At 44.0% G+C, this 22,416-nt stretch overlaps 1 protein-coding gene across 1 annotated transcript in view; it reads left to right on the plus strand.

The window, feature by feature from the left end:
• The window catches only part of PCYT1B (phosphate cytidylyltransferase 1, choline, beta), a 32,299-nt gene extending 10,230 nt beyond the window's left edge, over positions 1 to 22,069 (plus strand). Inside the window, exons 2-8 of the mRNA XM_037377496.1 lie at positions 2,370 to 2,469; positions 3,799 to 3,915; positions 7,133 to 7,284; positions 8,219 to 8,297; positions 11,484 to 11,626; positions 13,779 to 13,967; positions 19,124 to 22,069. Of these exons, the coding sequence (XP_037233393.1) occupies positions 2,370 to 2,469; positions 3,799 to 3,915; positions 7,133 to 7,284; positions 8,219 to 8,297; positions 11,484 to 11,626; positions 13,779 to 13,967; positions 19,124 to 19,204 (861 nt within the window). The 3' untranslated portion in view covers positions 19,205 to 22,069. The remainder of the gene's footprint in view (positions 1 to 2,369; positions 2,470 to 3,798; positions 3,916 to 7,132; positions 7,285 to 8,218; positions 8,298 to 11,483; positions 11,627 to 13,778; positions 13,968 to 19,123) is intronic.
• Positions 22,070 to 22,416: the final 347 nt, after the last annotated feature.

A 22,416-nucleotide genomic window follows, 5' to 3' on the forward strand; every position in this document is an offset into this window, starting at 1 on the left:
ACTGGAAGAGGTTTGATAAATTATTTCATTTGTAATAATTTATTGAAATGTTCTATCTTACGCTTTTCTATAGAAACTGAATGGTCTCAGCTTACTCATGTTTTTGTTAAGCTCAGTCACATTTTTTCTAGGCCAGATAAAACAAAATAGCATTGGGTACTCATTGAGAAGCTGTTGCTGCATTTCCCTTCATCTGTCATCACATGGTATTTATGCATTTCTCTATGTGGCTTTGATAGAGTATTGCAGATTTTAATCTATTGTATTTCTTGTATTTTCATATCCAGTGACTGAGAGGTCACAGAGTAATGGGTATATTGACAGCTCTGGTTTTAAGCCCTCAGCCATAAAGCAAGCTTTAATGATGAGCGTTTACAAAAGCTGGACCGATGGGAAGCTAACAGAGGTTGTTCTCCATTGAGCAGAGACCAAATGAAAAATCTTGGTGTTGCAAAGGCATTCATGGATGAAAAGCACCACTGTGTTTGCCTGGTGGGGGAAAAAAATATCTTCCTGCAAAACAGGCCTATTTTCTTCAAATAATCTCCAAGGAAACAGCCTCTGCCAAGCTAGGATCTGATTACCAGTTGCAGGCCTTAGACCATAGCCATTATTGTTTTAACATTTCTGCCTTCCTCTTTATCCCAGCAGGAATCAGGCTGTATAGGCTGCCGTGTAACTTGACCTTGCTTGGGGATAAAAAGACAGGTTAGCACACAGTGATCACAAAGCCAGAAGCAAAAAGACAGTGTTTAGAAAATAAAGGAAGGAGCTGGCACAGTATGATTATGTGTAATGTTCTACACTGTGCAGCATGGGTGGCCCGATGAACAGTTACCGTCTGTGACACCCAGACAGAAACTTGGACTTGGTCATAGTTTCTCCATTTTTTAACCTGGTCTGTGCAGAGATGCTGTGATTTTCATCACTAAGATACTAATTATGATGATTTCCTGCCACATTTGAGATTATAAAAAAAAAAGGAAAGAAAAATGGAAGAAAAAAAAAGAAATCAACATAAAATTTTAGTGCTTTCGGTAAACAAAATGAATAGTGAATCAGCAGAAAGAGCTGGATATGAATCTTCAAGTCTTTGTTGCTGTTTTACTACTGTCCTCTGAGCTTTCAGTGCAACAAGTCCAGAGGTCAGCAGCAATTAGGCATCACGCCTCAAACTGTCTCAGAGATACTAAAGAAAATAAATGCTCAGTGATTAAGCATTCATCATCTAAAAGCTGAAAAAAAGTGTAAAAGAGACATTCTATTATGATCAGCCTTGGGTGCTCAAACTGGTATGACAACTGCACATCACAGAAGTGGTCACTGTCAAAACCTCGCCAAGCCACAGCTGCAAGGCCACGCAGTCCCAGTTAAATCATGGTGGAGGCAAAGTAAGTAGTAGATTTCCTTTGGCTTGTCTCAACCACCACCTCATCTCAAAAAAACAAAGCAAACCGAAACTCGGCTATGATTTCATAAATATATCAAGCCGAGAGCAGTAGAAGCATGTTTTTTCATATCAGATCATATGGCGGATAATAAATACCTGAGGTTCTGATTGCTGATAACTTCCTACATAAGCATTGACAGAAAATACAATTTCTGTAATCAAGTTTCCTGACAGATAATGCCACATCATTCTTTATACATCCTCACTCTGTCTCTTGTATCTTTAGGTTCTAAGCTCTTCAGAGCAAGTACCCTTGTGGTGCTCTGATCACAGTTAGACCATTTTAGTACTGTTACCGTATGTGTCAGACCAGAGAAAGGAGTTGTAGCTCAGTTAGCTCTAGTTAGGTGGGACTTTTGGCTGCATCCTTGCCTTTAATTTGAATGGCTTCTCAAAACTATACAACATTCTGACTAAAACCACAACAAAACAACCTGCAGTCTCCAGTTATCTGTACTGATACCAGTGGAAGGAACTGGTGCTTGTGAAGAGGTGGTTCATTTGCAGCTTTCTAAATCCCAATTAATTTTTACAGCTATTATTTGTAGGTAGCAGAACACGTTTTGCATCTTGGGCGTTTGGAGTCATTGAGACCAAACCAAGGACTAAACTGCTTGAGGCAACAAACCTGACTTTGTTCTGCAAACAGAAAAATTATATACCTGCACCCATCTCAAAAATGCTTCAGTTTCTCAACAGAGACAAAGATCTAGGTTGCATGATGTGTTTGGAAAGCTTTATTTTCCTCATCATTTTACCTTGCATGAATTGTGTATGCTCAGGGGTGACCAAAAAGCAAAAATCCCCAGAGAAAAAAACAGCATTAAGCCTGGTTACAGCATCCTGCCACAGTCAAATGGTTCTTTTTTAACCACTTGATGGAAAAAATAAATTTACTTTGTTTTTTTCCTCCTGCCAGACTTCGATGGCACCTGCTCCATTTGCAGATGAAATAAGTTGTCAGTGCCAAGCCCCTCATGAGAAGCTAACCATTGCACAAGCTCGCCTGGGAACACCAGGTATGTGTAGAAAGCTGCATCAGCAGGACCATGGGCACTTCCAAAGCACAGGCTTTCCCTTAAAAACCTCTGTTTTTTTCTTGAGCGGAAGGCTCACTTGTGCCTTCCACTTGGAATCAGAAAAGCCAGCCTGTTATCTGGTGCTGTCCGGTAATGGGAAAGAAACTAGCAGCTACAGGATCATTATCTTCTGTTAGAGAAACAATGAGAGAAAACATTTCAGTGTTAGAGTTTGATGTTTTTGTGGATATCTGCATGTTGGTCAGAAGAAAGGCATGCCAGCCCACTCCAGCCAGCCTAAAAATTGTGTGTTTTGTTGTGGCTACCTCCTGGATTCTCTTCCCATACTGCCTCTGTATGCTGGGAAGCTCTTCTTTCACTGATGTTCTTGTTGATCACACCAGACCTTCAGTGGCCTTAAAAGGTCGTTTGCCCCTTGCATAGAAATCATGCCCAGTTTCTTTATCTGGACATTCGTGATTGGGCAGGGAAAAAGGGATGATTTCACATAAAGTCCTAAATATACATACTTCAGCTCCCCTAAATTCCAAGACATTGTTTAAAAAAAGCCCTCGTTTACTTATTTTACTTATTTAAAATAAGCTTTTAAAGTATGTACACTTTATAGGGATAAGCTCCAGTTTTCCGGTCAGCTCTGCAAGGAACAATGTTCTGCTGTGGACCTTGGATGTCCTGATGGCAGAGACATCTCTCTCTAGCGCTGAAGCACAGTCCATGGAGGCTGGAGCTGCTGCTGGAGATGTTGTACAGAAAGCAAGAGTTATAAGGGTGATAGCAGGAGGATGGTGAGAAAAAGAAATGATAGGCTCATTAGAGAGAAGGGCTTGGGGGTTGTATGAAAGAAGGGAAGTGAAAGGTTTATGTTGAAGAGGTAAGCAATACATTTTTACAATGGTAAGCTGTGGAAAAAAAGAAAGTCACAGACAAGAAGGGATGAAAATAGGTGATAGGAAGAAATAAGGAAAAAATTGAAAAAATCCAGAAGGCAGAACTGACTAGAAAGGCAGAGAGGAAAGAACAAGACATATGGTGGAACTCTGAATGAGGCAGGAAGATGACATTTTTGCTAAATTAGAATACAGGGATGATGGATGATAATAAATAGGATAAGTCTGAGAGAAAACAGCAGAGAGTACAGAGAAGAACAAGTAACAAGTGGGATAAAACACTGTGAGTTCACCCGTAGTGCTTTTGAACATCAGAACTGGGGTAAATCTCATCTGATCTGGGAACAGAAAGCTGACCAGTAGAATAAAACGCAACTTGTTTTATGTCTGAAAAATCACTGTTATGTTTCTTTGCTCACAGCTGACAGACCCGTCAGAGTGTATGCAGATGGGATATTTGACCTCTTCCACTCTGGCCACGCTAGAGCTCTTATGCAAGCCAAAACTCTATTCCCAAATAGCTACTTATTAGTAGGAGGTAAGATCAGAGTTATTTATTGCACTGGATTTTTGCTTCTGTGCTTCAGTATCAGAGAATTATTGCCATGCTCACACCCCCAGCTGGTTATACGCAATGACTTTGAATGCTGCTTTCACTCTGGGGGCTTTCCATAGGTGATTTGCCTTGAATTACGTCTTACAATTGCATCAATTAAAGTAAAAGTCAAATTCCGCCCTCAGCAGCACAGGCACAATTCCCATTCTAGTTAAAGCAGGTGCCTGCATGACTCTGAGCTTAGAATAGCACCATATGAATAATTTACCTTTTTCATTTATTCGCTCAAAATTGTTAAAAGATTGAGATGAGTGAATGAGATCAACCACTCATTTATTTCTGGCTCCTCAGTCCTTCCACCAGCCAGGCACAGCCCCTGGCCCCTGGCTGCCAGGTCAGTACTGTGTGTGCAGACCCAACCTTCAACATCAGCAGAGAAGCTAAATCCAGCCCGTTATCATTGGAGACCCAAATGTAGGTCATGATTTGAACATAGTTTCCAGCTCACAAGTGTCCCTGGGCAGGTTACTTTCTTACCAGATTGTTTTGCTACGAATACCTTACCTTTTTGCAGTGTTGCTGGCTAACAGCTCTTCAGCAGTTGGTACGTGCCTGAGGAGTCGCTGGAGGGTTGTTTTTTCCTGCCTAGCTGCCTGTGCAAGCCCTACTCTCGTGAGGCCTTATAAACATGCATTTCGGTTCCAGTTTTCCTGCACCTCTGCGGTTCAGATACGCCTCATGTAAACATTTCACAGCAACCTTCAGCAGCTGAAATGCTTGCAGCAGTGATGATAAAGCAAATGTGAATGCAACCTTCAGACACTTTATGCATTATTTTGCATCTTTGTCCCAAATGAGTTGAAAGGGGGCAGGGCGGGGTGGGGGTGGTGTGTGGGGAAGACCCAATGTAAAGGAACAGCAAACTCTCCTTGTAAACACACTTTTTGGTTTTAGTCTTAATGACTTGTGGCAATTCCCATGGAGCTTCCTGGGAGGGAAAGGAGACATCCCTTTGTTATGAAGCAAACATTTAGGACTCTCTTGTTTTTCTGCTGAGCCAGATAGCTTGCAGAAGAAGCAAGTGGAGGTGCGAGACTGTGAAGTTTAAAAAAAATGCAAGTTACATCAAGTTATATAGGTTTTATTGTTGCTTTTAAAGGGGGCAGGGGTGGGTGAGTCCCACTTCAGGAAGGGGTTCTGGGGCAAAAGCATGGCTCCTTTGAAATTCATGTCATAGCTTCACTTTGCCCTTAGTTTTGGAGTGAAGGACAGAGCAGCCAGCCCTCATCCGCACCTTCTCCCAGAAAGACACTGTGTCTTAGCATGTTTAAAAAATGGGCACCTTTCCACGCCCACATACAATTTGTGCTGCCAAAGCACTGGTGTCCTGTGTCTTTGTGGGCACCACAACCAACCTCTTCTATTTCTTGTTGTGAAGACAATTTTTTGAAGCTAAGAATTTTTAAAAAAATAGATATTTATACTTTCCCAGATCAGTCATTAGAGCAGTATGACAGAATCAAAAGGAAATAGATACTGTGTCTGCATTGTACGTGAACAAACAGTAATCAAAAAATAAAATCAAACCTTTGTACAGAATTCAAACAAAAATTACTATTTTACAATAATTTTAGTAGACCCTTTGTTCCAGGAGAGGGTAGCTTTAAGATGACATAAAGGCTGTAAATAAATATAAATACAATCTCAGAAGGGATCTTTCTAATCAAGATGCTTTGATCTCCATTAAATTTCTTGTCAGCAGGCATAAAAAATGACATCATAGGATGGAGTAGCATTTTGCTAGCTGAAATTCATATGTATATTATTATCTGGCTTTGAATTTTGCACGAACTCCAGGGCCTTCCTACATTTTTCCTACTTTAAAGGTCTTTAAAGACCATCACAACAAGAACATCCATTTTAGATCTCAGAAAAGACTGCATCTTTGCTAGTGCCTTGCCTGATAGGTTGATGTTTTCAAGTTAGAAAGAAGCAGCAGCTGTAGGGCTGCTCTCACACTTCCCTGCAGCACTAATAATGTTGCATTTATCATTTGTCAAGTATATTTACTGTTTGTCCCAATGTTACAGATGAGTGAGATCCAAAGGCACTGGTTTAACCTGTGGTGAAGGACAACCACTGTCAACCCAGCTGTAAATGCATTATTTCATGTGGGGTATCAAATGACTGTTGTAGCTATATAATATTGGGCAGTTACACTTGTGGGGACAGGTCACCATGTTTTACACAGTGTTGTGTGGGTAGAAAGATAATACCTAACTTTTGTAATCCTCTGGTAACATGGACATTGCTTCCCCTCATTTTAAAAGCAATGTGACAAAGTATTGGCACATCAAGTGCTAAAGATGCAGAATTTCTGGACTTTTAATTCTGCTCTACTCATCCACACTCTCCATGGAGAGCATACGGCTTCTCTGAGTCCTTTCCACAGGGCTTCCTTCTTTAGTTTCCCACTTGAACATGGCACAAGCCTTACTTCTCTTTCTATGAAACGTGCTTAATTCAAGCTAAACTCAGAGACAGATTCCTATAAAATCAGCCATGACTTAGTTTCTCACTAAATAAACACCGATGGAAAATGTTCTGCTGCAATTTAGAGCATTGTTTACATAAGAACAAAAAGTGGGAACAGAGGCCCAGAGAGGCTGAGGGGTCTCCGTCTTTGGAAACTCAGCTGGACGTGGCCCTGGGCAACCTACTGTAGTTGACTCTGCTGCGAGAAGGCGGGGGTTGAATTAGGTGATGTCCGGTGGTGCCTTCCTACCTCAACCATCTTGTGATCCATGAACTTTGTGAGCACTCTGTGATTGCCGACACTGCAATCAGAAAGCACTTTTTGATTTTTTTTTTAAAGCATTGACCATCACCCCTGAAATTTCATAGTCCATGAAATCCTCACTTACAGTGGGATTGAGTTGCCTCAATATGTGATACTGTACCACCTGAGATGTCCTACAATATCATCTCACTTGGGCTCTCGATGCAGCTCCAGAAAGGGAAGGATCCCTCAGAAGTCTGTGGTTGTACCTACCAACCCTGAGCAGAACTCTTAGATGCCCTGGAGCACCCCAAAATTAGCTAAGCTAATCACTGTTTAATGGAATTATTAAGAAATAACTGCTGGTCATACTAATTCTGCTGGGTGTGGAGCCATTTTGTTGATATTTCTATACTTTAGTTTGCAGTGATGATTTAACTCATAAATTGAAAGGCTTCACTGTGATGAATGAAACTGAGCGATATGAAGCCCTCAGACACTGTCGTTATGTGGATGAGGTCATCAGGGATGCACCCTGGACACTGACACCCGAGTTCCTTGAAAAACATAAGGTACGTTTCTCCCCTTATCCTTCCCTTCCCCTTTGTAGGCTGACAGTTGAGACTTAAACAGCAAATGTGTGAAATGCTACTCGCTGGAGCAAATTATTTAATTCAGTTAATTTCAGTCACTGAGATTAGGTACATGGCACTGCTTGCCTCCATTTTTGTCAGAAAATGTTGTATTTGTCTTGCCTTTTTTGTCTCAATATGCTGAGATGGTTTCTGTAGTGGGATTTTGAATGGCAAAATAACACTGAAGACTTACTCATAAATTGACTTTCAAGAAAGGAGATCATGAACCAGGAAAGTTGTCATGTAGTGACTAAAGTAATGTTAAAGGCATGCTTCTTATTAATGCTAACTGGTGCAAGAATTGGCCAGAAATATGTAAAAATATCATGTGTCCTCTAAAGGCAGGACAGAATTTCTTACATGCTATTTACTGTTTTGCAATATATACACATCTTAACAAAAGGGTAATTAACTAGGATGATATTTTAGTGTCCACATCACTGGGTGACGAAAGAACAGCGTGACAGTACTAAGTATACATGTATATACGCACAGCCCTAAGGAGGCAGGATCAATAATCCTGCCTCCATGGTTTTGAAAGCCAAGGCTTTGCCACTTGACTTAGCTCATCCAGTAGCAATAAAACCAGGTATGGGTGTCTTAGGTTTTCTACAGAATAACACACAGAGCCAGCCAGAGCAATGCATCAATGACAGTGCTTCTGGAGACAAGCTTTCTGTTCTTTCATAACTGATCGTACAACACAGCAGTTGTAGGCCTAAATCTAGGCAATATTCTAGATGATAGCTTTAGGATGAGAATGTCAAAAGCAAGTCAGCTGAAGTTGAGAAGAATAGATGATCCTCCACAAGGAACCCCACTGAACCAAAATTCGGTGATTGTGGCCTGTGATTCTTCTGTTCACTGGCAGATCGACTTTGTAGCCCACGATGACATCCCGTACTCCTCCGCTGGCTCGGATGATGTATACAAACACATAAAGGAGGCAGGTAAGCGCAACTTTACATTTTTATCACCTTCTTTTTCAGCCTCAGTTTAGATTCTTTTATGGTCTTTTGACCACAGCTGTTGGGAGAGAAGCAGTAGAGATAATACTATGTTTTCTTATACTCTAATCATAGGTTACTGCTGACTTCAGCAGAAAGATTCACTTCGTAAAACCACAAAGGATGTCCTTGGCTGAAGTCCTGCCATAACCCCCAGGAAGCCATTCAGATCTGTTATGAAAGAGTCCCATCTGGGTTTTTAAAATATTTTTAGGGTGCTTGGCTAAGAGCTTTGAATGGATGAAATTGAGTTTATTTCCCACAGCAGCCCAGCCAACTTCAGTCATTTGTTGATAACGGCAAACTGATGACTCCTTGACACAGCCCAGTCCTGAATACAGGCAAGCACAGACAGCCTTCAGGAGTCATTAGGATCCATTTCTGATTTGCACTGAGGGTTCTTTTCACTACACTGGCAGAGGGTTTAAATCAGTAATTCATTTGCCATGACTATTCAGCAGTTTGGTTGACTACCATATTACATTGAGCAGGAAGATGCTGAAGTCATCAGGAGTTTGTATCTCTTCAGCTCAAGGAAGCTGAATTAAATCTGAGATAACGTTAAGGCACTATTTACCAGCAGCAGCTATCCTAACACAGTGAACAGTGCAGGAGGAGGAACTGATCATACCTTTCTTCTCCTGCTGTCTGGACTCGCTGCTTTAAACCTGGCAAATCCATCCTCTTCCTGGTCTACATAAACCTGTATATTGGAGGCCTAAAAACATTCCAGAGCAAATCTGTCTGATGGTGATTTTGTCGTGCAAAGTGACCTTCTCAAGTTACACAATGACAGAGTAGACCAGGTATTGACCTAAGCTGAAAGAATAAGCTTTTTATAGCAGCGGTTCTTGATCTTTTTCCACTTGCAAACCTTACTGTAGTGTCAGGCTCACAACCCTCCTTTGGGAACTGCTGTTCTACAGTTTCAGAGCCAGCACCAGCTTACTTCCCTAGGCAGTGGAGCAAAGGTATCTCTGGTAAGGACAGGTCACTGAGGGACACACAGAACATGCTGGACAGGCAGCTATTTTGCTTTTCTTCTATAAGATGTTGGGTGCAGCCCTTTGGTGTCACTGCATTGTTACCAGACTGAGCTGGAGAGTGCCCACACCTGGCACATCCTTCTCTGCTATTGTTGGGCACAGGTGCAGTGCACCCATGACCTGATGAGAAATTAAAATTTTGCAGAATAGAGTATGGACTTACGGCTTCAGGGACTTGTGGTCTGGCCTGTGTCTATCACTGCGAGATGCTGAAGAAGCGACTTCAGTCTTGTATGGCTGAATTTTGTTACATACAAACTGTGAATAATGTTACCTTATTTGTGAAGAGTTTTGAAATCCAGTGCTGTAATAGTCCTAACACTCCAGAACAACATTATTAGAGTAGTGAATTTCCCCTTTACTTCTAGAGGGTTTTGGTTTAAATAGACCAATGCTGTGGATGCATTTGCATATTTTCCTTTGTTCCAGTACTCCTATTTTCCCACATCAGATTGTTGGGGAGCCGAGAAGCAGATGGGAACCGTGGCACTTGTTGTGTAGCTTCCCACGGGCTCCCATTTCCCCACTCCCTTCAGTGGGTGGGGGGGCATATGGACAACAGCGAGCTGGGTAACGGCATGCTGACTAAACCTCTGCACATATGTGAACAATTAGTTTGTAAAATATGAATCACTCCAACACATGAAGCATACAAAAGCAAAATCAGTGACTAAAGGTAACGTCCTCATACATGGGTTTGTGCATCTACTTGAAAACAATTCTGCTTTTGGCTTAGCAAGGGTACGGTTTGGATTTTTCTCATGTATTCTTGTAGCTTCTATCTATAAAGGCTTCTGGCTCCAAGTGGGTTTCACTGCTTCCAAAAATAGTTTCCTGAGTGACTGCTGCAAGCCTGAAAATTGTAAGCAGGGAAACCTCTCTGCTCATGATTAAAATAATCTATGTTTTAGCAGAGTATTAATTTGAAATCAGAAAGGAAAAATACCACATAGCGTTTAGGCGCAAGAGGCTGCTAAGCTTCCTGATTCCTTCTCCAGATCTTATTCTAACCCTGTGAAATTAGCTAGCAATGCCTGCCTACTTCAAGTGAATAGATGAGGATTAATTTGCCAGCAGCTATAGCACCCTTTTAAGACAAAGCACTACTTCTTTTGCAGAGCCATTTCCAGTCTTATCTCACAGCTCGCTCTCATCGGTAGCTTGATATTGCAATTACATGTAAGTGATAGTAGTAGGTTTTTTGTAGCTCTAAATAATTTCTAAACCAAGGTGTGCTAGCACTCTGCTATTGCCTTTGTGACTTCCATTCACAATTCGGGTGATCCTATCTTGTTGAGGAGCGATTAAAAAGCAACATATATTTCAGCTGTGTTGAGAAAAATACAATCAGTATTAATAAATGACCAGCTTTCTTAGGGACTGATCTGTCGGAACAGGGAGAGTGGTTGTGCAGCCACTGACATGGCCAGGGGGGCACAAAATGGGGGCTGTGGAGACTCATCCTCTCAGTCCCTATGGTATATCCATGTTTGTTCACACTACGCTTACGCTTCACTTTCCTGTTAGAAGCTACTGGCACCTCCAGGGTGTTACCCAGTTATTGTAACACATCTTTTACCTGAAGGCACTTCCTGGCTTTGGCCAAGACCAGAGGCTGCTCTGTTTTACTCAGCAGAACAGAGTCAGATGCTGCAGCACAGGAGTGGAGAGAAGAGTGGAAGTTACACAGGAGAGCAGCAAATGGCAAGCCACACACACCCCGACTCCTTTATATAACGTTAAATAAGGGTTACGCTTATGGAAAGAACTGCTCAGTGAATTGCCACAACTGCGAGGTTTAGCATTCCTGGCTTGGGAGCTCCTTTAACTTCCACATCACAGCTGACACTGTGAAGAGGGCAAGTTTTAGCTTTCTGAAAGCTCGAGGAAAAATGAACAGTATAGCAACCTAGCGCCTTCCCTAAGCTCACACAGGAATGACAGAAAAGAATTAGTAAATAAGAGAGGAAGAATTGCAAATCTCTTACCTTTGGTCAGGCGTTTTTGTGTTCTATGGCTACCTGCCATAGTGTCTGGTCCTGCCATGCTTTCTCAGCAGGCTTTCTTTTCCCACTTTTCTCAGGAATGTTTGTACCAACACAGAGGACTGAAGGTATCTCCACATCAGATATCATCACAAGGATTGTCCGGGACTATGATGTGTATGCCCGGCGTAACCTCCAACGGGGATACACCGCCAAAGAACTGAATGTTAGTTTTATAAATGTAAGTATGCCTACCTGCACTTGCTTCTGAAACACTCTCTCATAGGGCCCTGAATGAAGAGTAAGGGTTAAGAAAGGATATCATCCTCCTGCTGCTTTTAAAATAGCTGGCAAGAACTTCATTTAAAAGAAACTGGTAAGCTGAGGGTAGTTTTAAATGCTCCTGTTAATTAGCAGCTTCACTTCCATCTTAGGCTTTTGTGTTTGTAACAAAGCTGCTGCTCTCCCTTCTTCACTGAGCTGTAGGCGACCTAATGACACACTAGGAAGGAGCCCACCCCACCACCACATGCTTCTCAGCCACTCACCCAAGACGCACCTTCTTTCTTTATTCCTATTGTGAGAAGGCAGCACAGAGAGCAAAAATTTTGATACCCAAACTTTCTCTACAATGCAACAGGAAAAAACCAAAACCAACTGCTGAACAGTGAGATTACCAGAGGTAGCTAAAATGGCTTTTAAAAGACGAGGAAGCATGTTAGGAAGCTGGTACATAAACGATGCCACAATAGATAGGGCAAGAGCACCATTTGAAGGGATGGCTCAAATTATTAAGCTTCCATGTACAGAACTGCACCTTACGATCCTGTGTGGAGTAAACACTTAACAGAACTGAAAGTTTACTTTCCTTCATTTTCTATTTCAAGTCTTAAGGCCTCGAGATAACCTACATAACCAAAATCTTCCTTGTGATTGGGCTGGCTCACAGCAGGTCTTCCCACCTCCTTCCCTGGAGCTGGGAAACCCCCTTGTGAAGGACTGAATTGTGTCATTACATGAGGGTTTTGTTTACTTTTCCTTATTTTGAAGTCTGGCAGATAAATCACAGATCACAGGGCATAAATATTTATTTCATTGTGCTTTTTTTTCCGGTCTTCCACACCTCTAAAAAAACCTGCTTTTAAGCGTTCCACCCAGAAGGATCACTATGGCAAATATCTATTAAATTAAGGCGTGCTGGATGCCTTGGAGGTTCTCAAATTTATCCTTTAGCAGAGCTCTGAGGTTAAGATACTGTTGCATAAGGTATGCTTTCCCCAGTCTCAGACACTGATGTATCCTGAAGTCCCTCCTGATATTTGGTTATTTAGCTTGTAGTAATTTAAACGCAGAAACACTACTTTGCACCAAAGACTGTGTGTGTTTCAAAATCAAAACACAGGATTTCACCAAGGCAGAAAAGTGCTGGTTTCCTTAAAAGAAGGGTTGGTCAACTGTGAGGTGCAAAGTAAGTTCAGTTTATTTGGATCTTGAGGATTTTGTTTGGCCTTGTGGCCTGCAAAGACTCTTCTTCTAGTGATTAACAAGGTAGAATAAAACACACCTCAGCAGTTGTGTTTTAAAGCAAGCAGTACTTGCTTTAAAAGTAAATCCAAGAGCCCATTAAATGCAGTTCACAGGAAATTAAAAGCCGATAGTCATCTGTGCTTCTATGTTACACCTTCAAGGGTGTACTGTATGTTTGCGGAACACAGAAATGTTTCAAGACAAAAGCACTTTAACCCTGAAGTACTTCAGATACTTGGCTGAACGAGAGCTCCCTAACATTATCTTCTCTGTCCCTCTTTCTGTGGGATTTAGCAACAGGCGTTTGCTCTCTTTTCTGTGAAGTTTGCTGCCCACAAGCCACTGGCCTACACACGTCTTTGTTGCAGCGAGAGGCTCCTGTATTAGCCAGGCTTGGGGGTGAAAAGAGTTTTCCTTTTGCTCTACAGAAATCAAACGAAAGAGACATTTTGGTCCAAGTTAACATCCAAGCTGGCAACACAGCAGTGAGTCCACTGCAAGTCCTAGCTCTTGCTAGGAAGCCCAGTGAGATCTGCCTTTTGCTTACTGCTAAATTTCAGCTGTTAATTTCTCACTTGTATCTTTCACAAGATTTGTATAATTTTCAAAGTGCATTCACTTTTGAAAGTATGGAAAGATTCATGTAGTGGATTAAACAGTAATCACACAAGACAGTTTTTTCAATATGTACCTTCTGCACTCCATTCCACAAATGTTAAATTTGCATTTATAAAAATAACATGTGAATAATTAACCAAGGCCATATGTATTGGAATACATTAATGCCGTTTTTTTCTTCTCAACTGTCAGTGGCTAATTATTTCCAAGTCCCTATATATTAATCTCTGTCTACACTTTTAAAACAGGAGAAGAAATATCGCTTGCAAAACCAAGTGGACAAAGTGAAAGAAAAAGTCAAGAATGTAGAGGAAAAATCAAAAGAATTTGTTTACAAAGTAGAAGAGAAGAGCCATGACCTCATCCAGAAATGGGAAGAAAAGTCCAGAGAATTTATTGGCAACTTTTTAGAGCTGTTTGGACCCGACGGAGCCTGGGTAGGTATTCTGCCATCTGAGGAAGTCTGAGTGCTTTTTGTTTCTCCTTTGTAACACAAACCAAGAGCAGAGTCGTTTGCTGCAGTCCCTGTTTTGAAAGCCAGTCCAGTAGGATAACACCAAACCTGCTTGCTGAATCCAGTAACACGCACCAGTACTGCAACAGGAGGATTTGCCACTTCTGGCTGTTGCTTGTTTGGTATGCTTTCTGTCTTTTGTTAAGGTGCAGTGCTGAATGTGATACTGCGTTCAGTAGAGCTGCGTAACAGCAACACATGAACAAACAGGCTAATACAGCCCGTTGTCCCTGTTAGCACTAGATGGGACCACATAGACATCAGGGAGGAATCATACACCGGAGGTGGTGAGGGAAACAAGGCCATTGAAAAGGTTTTCACTAGTTCTCTTCATGCTCTGTACTCAGCAGTAGTTGACAGTTTTATAACTCTAAAGACTACTGATTTGAAGTTCCAATAGACTATTTTATATGTCAAGTGGCCAGATTCATCTAACTGACTGCTGGGAGGGCTTTTGTGGAACTGAAACACTTTCAAAGCTCTCCTCAGTACGCACTGGCTCCACAGAGCCCATTTACCAAAGGTCCCCAGTGCCACAGAAAGGCAGTTGAGAGTCTGCAACAGCATCCTTCTGGGGAGAAACCTCAGGGCCTTACCTGCTCAAACCAAAGTCACGCACTGAGTGGTGAGTTAGTGACACTTCAGAGCCCCAAAAGTGTCCTGGCTCTCATCTTTCAGTTCTGATAGCTTGAGAAGCTTTTCTTGTCCTGCTTCCCTTTACTACATCAAAACCAGTAGCAAAGCTTAATTTGAATGTAGAATTTATCATTTGTTTGAACAGACTTTCTAAGACCTTCCTGTTGGGAGTTGGTCCGTTTCCAACAGGCTGCTGGACAGCTGTGTTCTGGCAAAAGCCCAGGCCCCAGTCAGACCCTCCAGTACAGGCATCGTTTTGGACATGCTGCTCCAGTTGGCAAGCTCCAAATGAAGCTTTTGCTCTGTCCAAGGAAATGTGAGCAAGCATGGAGGAGAGCAGCAAACAGTGCAGGGTGAACTTAGAGGAGCAGAGTAAGAGCTAGAGAAATAATCCCACAGAACAGCAAGATGCTCTAGAGGTACATTTTCTGACTGTGACGTGCGGACAGTCATGCAGTTCCTTCCTCACTTGAAAGAAAACTCTGCAAGAGGCTTGTGCAAAGCCTCTTTAACTGCTCATAGATTATAGTTTGAAGCAAAATATCAATAGAGGCAGCAAGCTATAAAAAAACAGTTTAGGACTAGCATAAAGCAGATACTATTTGAGTAGTTTTAAAGATCCAAAACACATGTAATGGTCTCTCAGGTCACTCTTACCAGTTTATACCTGAACAGCTTCCCATCACAAGAGGTACCTTTTGTTGAAAGGATCTCAGCAGAGTTTTTATTTTTATTTATTATATTTATTTTTTTATAAATAAACCCTCAGGAAGAGTCACAGACCCCTTGTGAATTAAGAAGGCCACATCACAGCTGTGTCACAATTTGGTGCCATCAAAGCACATAGTACCTGTCTCTTACTGGTGCTCTCATCTTTTCTGTGCCATGACTTGCTGTGTTGATTACCGCCCATTTGAGAAGAGCCTCAAATTAGGCTGCGAAGGCATCAGAACAGAGGCCACATCTTTATAATCTCCTTACAGCTACATCAGTCCCACGCAAAGGCAGGTACTCTCTGAATAACACAGCTCCCAGCCATATAAGCAAACAGTTTATTTAGTAGTTTGTTCATTGACAATATAATTTTCCTTGGGGAGGAGAAGAGGGTAGCTCTTCTGATGAAAAGCCCAGGTTTACCTGCATTGACCACATCCACATGAAGCTTCCTCTGTAAGTCACTCACCGTAGAGCCTGGTGAGTGTTCCCCACATGAGGGGTGGTCCTGTGGCCAGAGGTGCTGAATAAATAAAACTAATGCTAACAGAGCACTTGAAACCCACAGGGGGTGAGATGAGTTTGGCTGTGCAGAGAGAAAGTTAAAAGCCTTGATCCCATTCCCTGGCTTTACCCACTCGACAGTGCACGCTGATAGCATTTTTTAAAAATCCTTTGCTGATAAAACATTTTACCAAATTAGATTAGAGAAAAGCTGTTCTGTAAAGGTCTTTTAAGACCTAGGGGGGTTGCCTCCTGTTTCCTGAGTTAGTGGTTGACCACAGAGTAGGAAATCTGGTGCAATCACACAGACCTTTGCTAAGAACAAGTGGAGTGAAATCTCCTCACAGTGTTTTAGGAAAAGTGTTGGTGAGAGCGAGCTGAGAGGTGGTATGGCTTTTTTAAAATCAGTTTAAGCCTTAGCAATGGAAAAGACTTTTAAAATAACGATAGCTTGCTATTAGTGTCAAAACTGTTATTAACATTAATTTGCCTTATCACTGTTTGTTAGATGTTGCTTTTAATGTTGACATTAAAAGTACAGGAATCGTTATGGGCATGCTGGATTCCTAGATCAGTAATTTGCATGCCATTAATATGCTATTATTATTTCACAAATAATTATTATAATACTCTTTATGCTAGCATCAATTTTCTAAAAGGACAGACCACGTAACCCACAAAAAAAACACCTCCATTTGTGAAAAAGGTCAAAATATCAGTTCTCAAATGTCAAGATGTCTATAATTCATTGGCAATTTTGCCCACCTGTGCAATCCCCTGTATGCATTTTTTCTGCAGGAGAGTCACAGAAGGGTCAGAAACAATGATTAATGTGGCATGAAACTTTTTGTTCTGACATGAGAAAGGACCACTGTGTAGCCCGGCACAGAGGCCCTAATGGCAGAGATGCAGCTCCCTGGAAGCAGAAAGCAGGGGAGTTCATTCCACCTCCTCTCAGACACATATGAGCAGGCAGCTGCGTGTCAGGTCAGCAGAGAGAAAGCAGAGCTCACAGGGCAAGGTTTCTGTGCCAGTCTCCCTTCAGACGAGGTGTGCCTCCCACAGTGCACAGAGGGTCAGGTTGGTTGCACTGGGAAATGGCTGCATCGCCGCAGACATCAGTGGGGGCTCGATAAGTCTTACAGGTTGCAGCTAACACCCAGGGACACTGTTTAGGCTACACTGGATGTATGCAGCCTGGACCCGAGCACAACCTTGAAAGAATCAGCAGCTCAAAAATAGCAGTCCTCTGTAACACCCAGCTGGCACTTGTTTTGTAAAGCAAAGGAGTATCAACATGTAGGCAATAAAATTCAGAAATCTGCAAAATATTTTTGCCCAGGTTTGCCGGAAAAAAAAAAGTTATCTTCCTAAACTAGTTGAGTGTACCAGCACTTGCGTGAACCAAGGCTTTGAAATTATTTTCCCACCTCCTGTAAAAGTCCAGAGCGCACCCAGCCTTGTCTAACCCTTTGGCACTTCCAAGGAAGTCATTAACGTTTGTTCTACTTCATCACCCAGCGGCCCAAGGAGTACCCCCCATTAGGGAGACCTTGCAGGTGAATTGCACCTCCTTGTCCTCCTGCAGCAGTTGTGATTTTAGCCAGCAACCTGGTGGTCACAGCATTAATGCAGGAGGCGATCTGGACTGTCTGGGTACTTACTCTGCTGAAGGTGTAAGTGCACCAGCTTGCTGAAGCAACAAACTTTACTAAAGCAGGGACTGGGAAGCAGGTGTCCTGCAACCTGGCTGAGGGCCTTCGCAGGAAGGTGGCATTCTCCTTTCCATCCCTGGTCCATGTGACCCAAGGTACAGTCAAGTACCACCCCCCACCACCACCACCCCGCCATGTGGGATGTCAGCCACACTGGGACACTTTGATCTCCCCCAGCATCAGTACCACACAACGATGAAGCACTGCAATGTCACGGAGCTTTCTGAAGTGGCTGGTGAGGTGCCTGGGGCAGGATGGAGTCAAAGTGTTTTGCTTGGCCAGGAAAAGGTATTTCAGATCAAACATTTTTTGTTGGGGGTTATCTTGAGTGAAAGGGTGAAGCAGATTAAGTCAAGCCAACAAAACCTCTGTTTCTGTGATCTAGAGGGGAATTTTGCACTCCTACCACTGAATTTCAAACAGGCTCCAGGGCTTTGCCAGCCCTGGTGACATCCTCCCAGCTCTCAGCAGCAGAAGCCCTCCCCCCATCCAAATGCCTCCTGGCACTGTTTATCAGGAGCAACCACCATCTGCTAACTATTGAGATTTTAGGAAGTCTTGACTATTTTGGACCTAGTAGTAGCACTGGGGTAGGCTACACACTGTGGCTTTTTATGCATGAGAGCATCGCTAGCGTGGCTCCAGGCAGGAACTGTTCTGTCGTGCTGCACTACAGCAACATCCAGGCTCTAAAACTAATTAATAAAGGCCAATGTGACAAAGATAGAAGTTGGGTGAGGGAGCTCACAGAGAACAGTTGAGTTTAATATTTGTGCTCAATTGTTAACCCCCGGGATTAGCAAACACCAGAAACCTCATGTGAAAACCTAGCATCTACCCCTCCGCTGGCAGCAAATACTGAGTTTCAAAAAGGGGAAGAGCAAGAACGGGCAGCCACATGCTCCTTGGCTGGGAGGAAGGTCATCACAGAGCAGAGTCGCTGCAGGGGGAAGGAGAGGAGGAACAGAAAGAAAACTCAAGCTGAGAAAGGCTGTGGACTGCAGCTGCCCAACCAGGCCAACACAGAATACATTCTGCAGAAGTGTTTTGCTTTCAGACCCGAGCAGCAACTTAACTTTGTCTGGGCTGGCTCTTCCCTTCCAGCCGAGCATCGCCTGCGATCCGACACCCAGTACTCCAGCCAAGGTTGAGACATCTTGTTCCCCATCCCCAGGAGGAGCACCAAGGCACTCGCATTTGGCATTTTCCACGGAGCCTGCAGCAGCTGCGCAGTACATGCCAGATCTGTAACCCAGCCCAGAAGCCTAATGCAAGGCCACATACGCACTAACGAGTAGCAACATTTGCCTTAGCCTAGCAGATTGCTTGACTGAAAAGGTGGTCTCTTCCACCCCACCAGCTCTGGCAGGCCTCCACTCAGCTTTACAAAGCAAAAATGACAAAGCCCAAAGCAGAACATAGAGCCTGCATGTGTTTCCCTTTTCAACAGACACCTGAATTCTGACATTCCCACGCTTACAAAGAGCATCTTTTTACTTTGCTTTTGCAGAAGCAGATGTTCCAGGAACGACGTGACCGAATGCTCCAGGCTTTTTCTCCCCGGCGGAGCCCAAACAGCAGTCCTACATGAAGCCGCTCTCCATCCCGTTCTCCATCTCCACCCTGGGTCTTCAATAAAGCCTCCCCTCCCTCTTCTCCAAAAGCTGCCTCTGCCTCCCTCAGCAGCATGAGCGAGGGAGACGAGGATGAAAAGTAAAATAAAGACACATTTTGTTTTAACTATGAGACAGAGGAACAAGTTGTGAACTCAACCACTGGATGGGGAGAAGCATGAGGAACATCAGGGATATCTCTGACAGCAGGGAATGTGCTCTGGGAGATGTCGAAAACGGACTGGAGCACAGCAAGGGAGATCTCAGGAAGAGCTTATCTCATCCCACTCCCTCAGGGTGCCTGGAGGCCCGGCCAGCAGTGCTTGCCAGACACGGGACCAGGGGCTGGCAGAAACACACACCTTTTCCATGTCTTGCTGCTTACAGCTGCTGTGGCCAGGCCAGGTGCGGAAGGGAACTCTGCACCGAGTGGGGCTGGCAGGAGGAGCCTCGTTGGCTCCCAATCTGGGACCAAGCACATGGGCAAGCAACAGCTGTGGCCTGCAGATGGAGGAGATGCTGTTGTACAAGACTCTGCTAACTTTGAGCTCTTCTGCCATATGAAGGAAGGCTGCAGCAAATGCATTGAGAAACAGGAAATACTGTATTTTTTTTTTGTTTTTGAATGAAATCTGCCCCAGAACCCAAGCCCGTGCCAGTGAAATGGAGAGCTCTCCAGCTGAGTTGGTGGAAATCCATTTAATATTTTCAAGCTACTGAATGCTGCTTGTTGACCAAGCGTCTGTACGGGGCGTATGTAAAGAGTCAGGCTGTTACTTGCTTTATCAAATTGCTCACCATGTTCCTAGTGCCTGAACCTGGTAACTTCTGGTTTGCTCCCTGGCTTTGCACTTCGGAGGCAAAAAAGTAAATGAAAAAAATAGCCCTAGCTGGAATGTGGTGTCGTAGGAAATAAGATAGTTTGAAGACACTGGTGATTTTTCGGGGGAATTCTAAAAAACACATGTGGTATCCTATGGCCTTGGGATGTGGCCTCCTAGGAAATCTGCAGCTCCCAGCTACCTATTGCCAAACAATGGGCACAACAGTGCTGCTGCCATTGCATGCTACTCAGCTGGTTAAACAGATTTCTCGAACTCTAAAACGTGTTCACAGATACCCTGTCCCTGCAGAGTCCCGAGGCCAGTCCTCTACCTTAACGTGGAGAAAAAGTTGGCCAAAACAATGGAAACCTCTTAAACAGGCGCGGATTTTCTTTCTCTGTCCGTTGACACCCATACAGCCCCAAGCAAAGCCACAGAAAAGTAGCACGAATGAAGCTTTCCCTCCCCCTCAATGCGCTAGCTGCTCTCCTTCCCATTCAGCAAAGCCAGACCCGCCTGACATGCATTCAGCTGGCACCTGGCAAGGTGGCTGCAGACTTGCAGGGTTTCTGGGCATGGGGGACCCCCAGCCCCGAAGGCTGCTGTGCCCCACAGCTCAGAAAGCCACGCACATCACCGTGGTAGGGCTGCAAAGCAACGATGCCATTTTGTTCCCAGGCTTGCTTGCCGAAGCCTGACAGGGTGCACAGGCACATTCAAGGCTCTCCAGCCCAGCGCCAGCTTCAGTGCCAGGCCAGCGAGGTAGAGGTTGCCACCACCTTGCCTGTCCCACCAGCAGCCTGCTGGGCACAGACCTCGGGCAGCCTGGGCAGGGCGTCGCAGCAGCGAAATGGCTGCTGTGCCCCAAATGCCTGGGGTTGCAAACCCATCGGGACACGCAGGCTGCTGCGGGCAGCTCTGAGCGGCTCTGGGGGAAGAACTGAAGGGAACAAAGATGTGCGAGTGCCTGAGCACAGGGGGCGGTAGGACCTGCTGCAGCCATCCCCCTCAAGGCTACTGTCCTTACCTTGCTGAGTGACCTAGTAGGTAAACTCCTTTCACTCCTTCCCTTGCAGGTAACTTTTCCAGACAGGTAAATTACAGACCCTTGTACTAGGCACCAAATTTGCCCCATTCCTTACATTTCTTACAGTTTTCATCCATCCCTCCCCCACTGCAGGGTAACCGGTTTTCTTTTGGGAGCATTTTGCCAGACACTTCTCAGACTACCACGAGACCAAGTACATAGTATCGTGTGGCACGCTTTGTCCCCTGGAGTCAAACCAGTTCCTCCTTCACAGAGCTGCAAAAAGAAGCGAGTAGGGAATAGGGTGGAAAGCGCAAAGGGAGAGCTACAGCTAGTACCAGCTGTGCGCCACATGGGATGATGCAATTAAGACCTTGTTGAGCCTTAGGCAACCTGTTACTGTAATTTCATACCTGGGATGCACTCGTTAGTTTTTCTGCTCCTTTGCAAGTCTCAAGTCTTCCTGTCACCATCACTCCACCACAGGAACTGTCTGCTCTCTACTGGTGCTGTTCCTACGACGAGCCATGTCCAAATGCAGTGGAGGTGGGCAGGTTTGTTGTTCTTGGCTTTTACCATTTGTTTGTTTTAATTTCATAGCACTTACTGTTCAGCAGCCTTTATTCAGTGGTTTGAGTGGAAGACAGCACCACGACTTGTGCATAGGAACTGGAGAAAAACTCACCAGTGACCTATTCTGAACAGAAGCTGTTTCTCAGTCACAGGTGGCTAACCAGCAACAAAGCCATATACTGTACCGGGTGTCCGTCTGCGTTTAGGATATCAATAAGCTGAAGCCTTTGCCCTGCTGGTACAGACACCAATATCCATGTGCTGTCTCCAGCAAACCAGAACCTCATTGTCTCTGGACACGTGGAGGCCAATTTTGCACTTGAGTCATGGTTGGGTTTTATTTTTCATGAGTGTTGCTTTAGTTCAGTCCTATTTATCAGCCAAGCTCCACATGAAAAATAAACAACGTACAACAGATACTGCTGCCTCTCACCTTCATTTTATAGCACCGTAGGACACAAACACAAACCCCAGCGTAAGCCCTGCGGATAGCACTCGTTATCTCCATCCTTTGCGCCCCAGGGCTTTACACCTCCACAAATGCTGCTAGAGCAGCCTCACCAACCTGCCCAAAATCCTGCTGCTTGAGTTACTACTGCTGGGCTCAGCTCAGACAGGATCACCTCTCCCCTTGCCTTCACCCACATTTTTCTGCAAGGTAAAGGTGGGGAAATGCTGCCTCAGCTGGCACAGAATTGGACACCAGCAAGTCTGAGACCTCCCTTACCCTCCGCCCCCCAGCAGTAGACTCAGGAGCCACTATTTT

The sequence above is a fragment of the Falco rusticolus genome, chromosome 2 (genome assembly GCF_015220075.1).
Source record: "Falco rusticolus isolate bFalRus1 chromosome 2, bFalRus1.pri, whole genome shotgun sequence".
NCBI classification, from domain to species: Eukaryota; Metazoa; Chordata; class Aves; order Falconiformes; family Falconidae; genus Falco; species Falco rusticolus.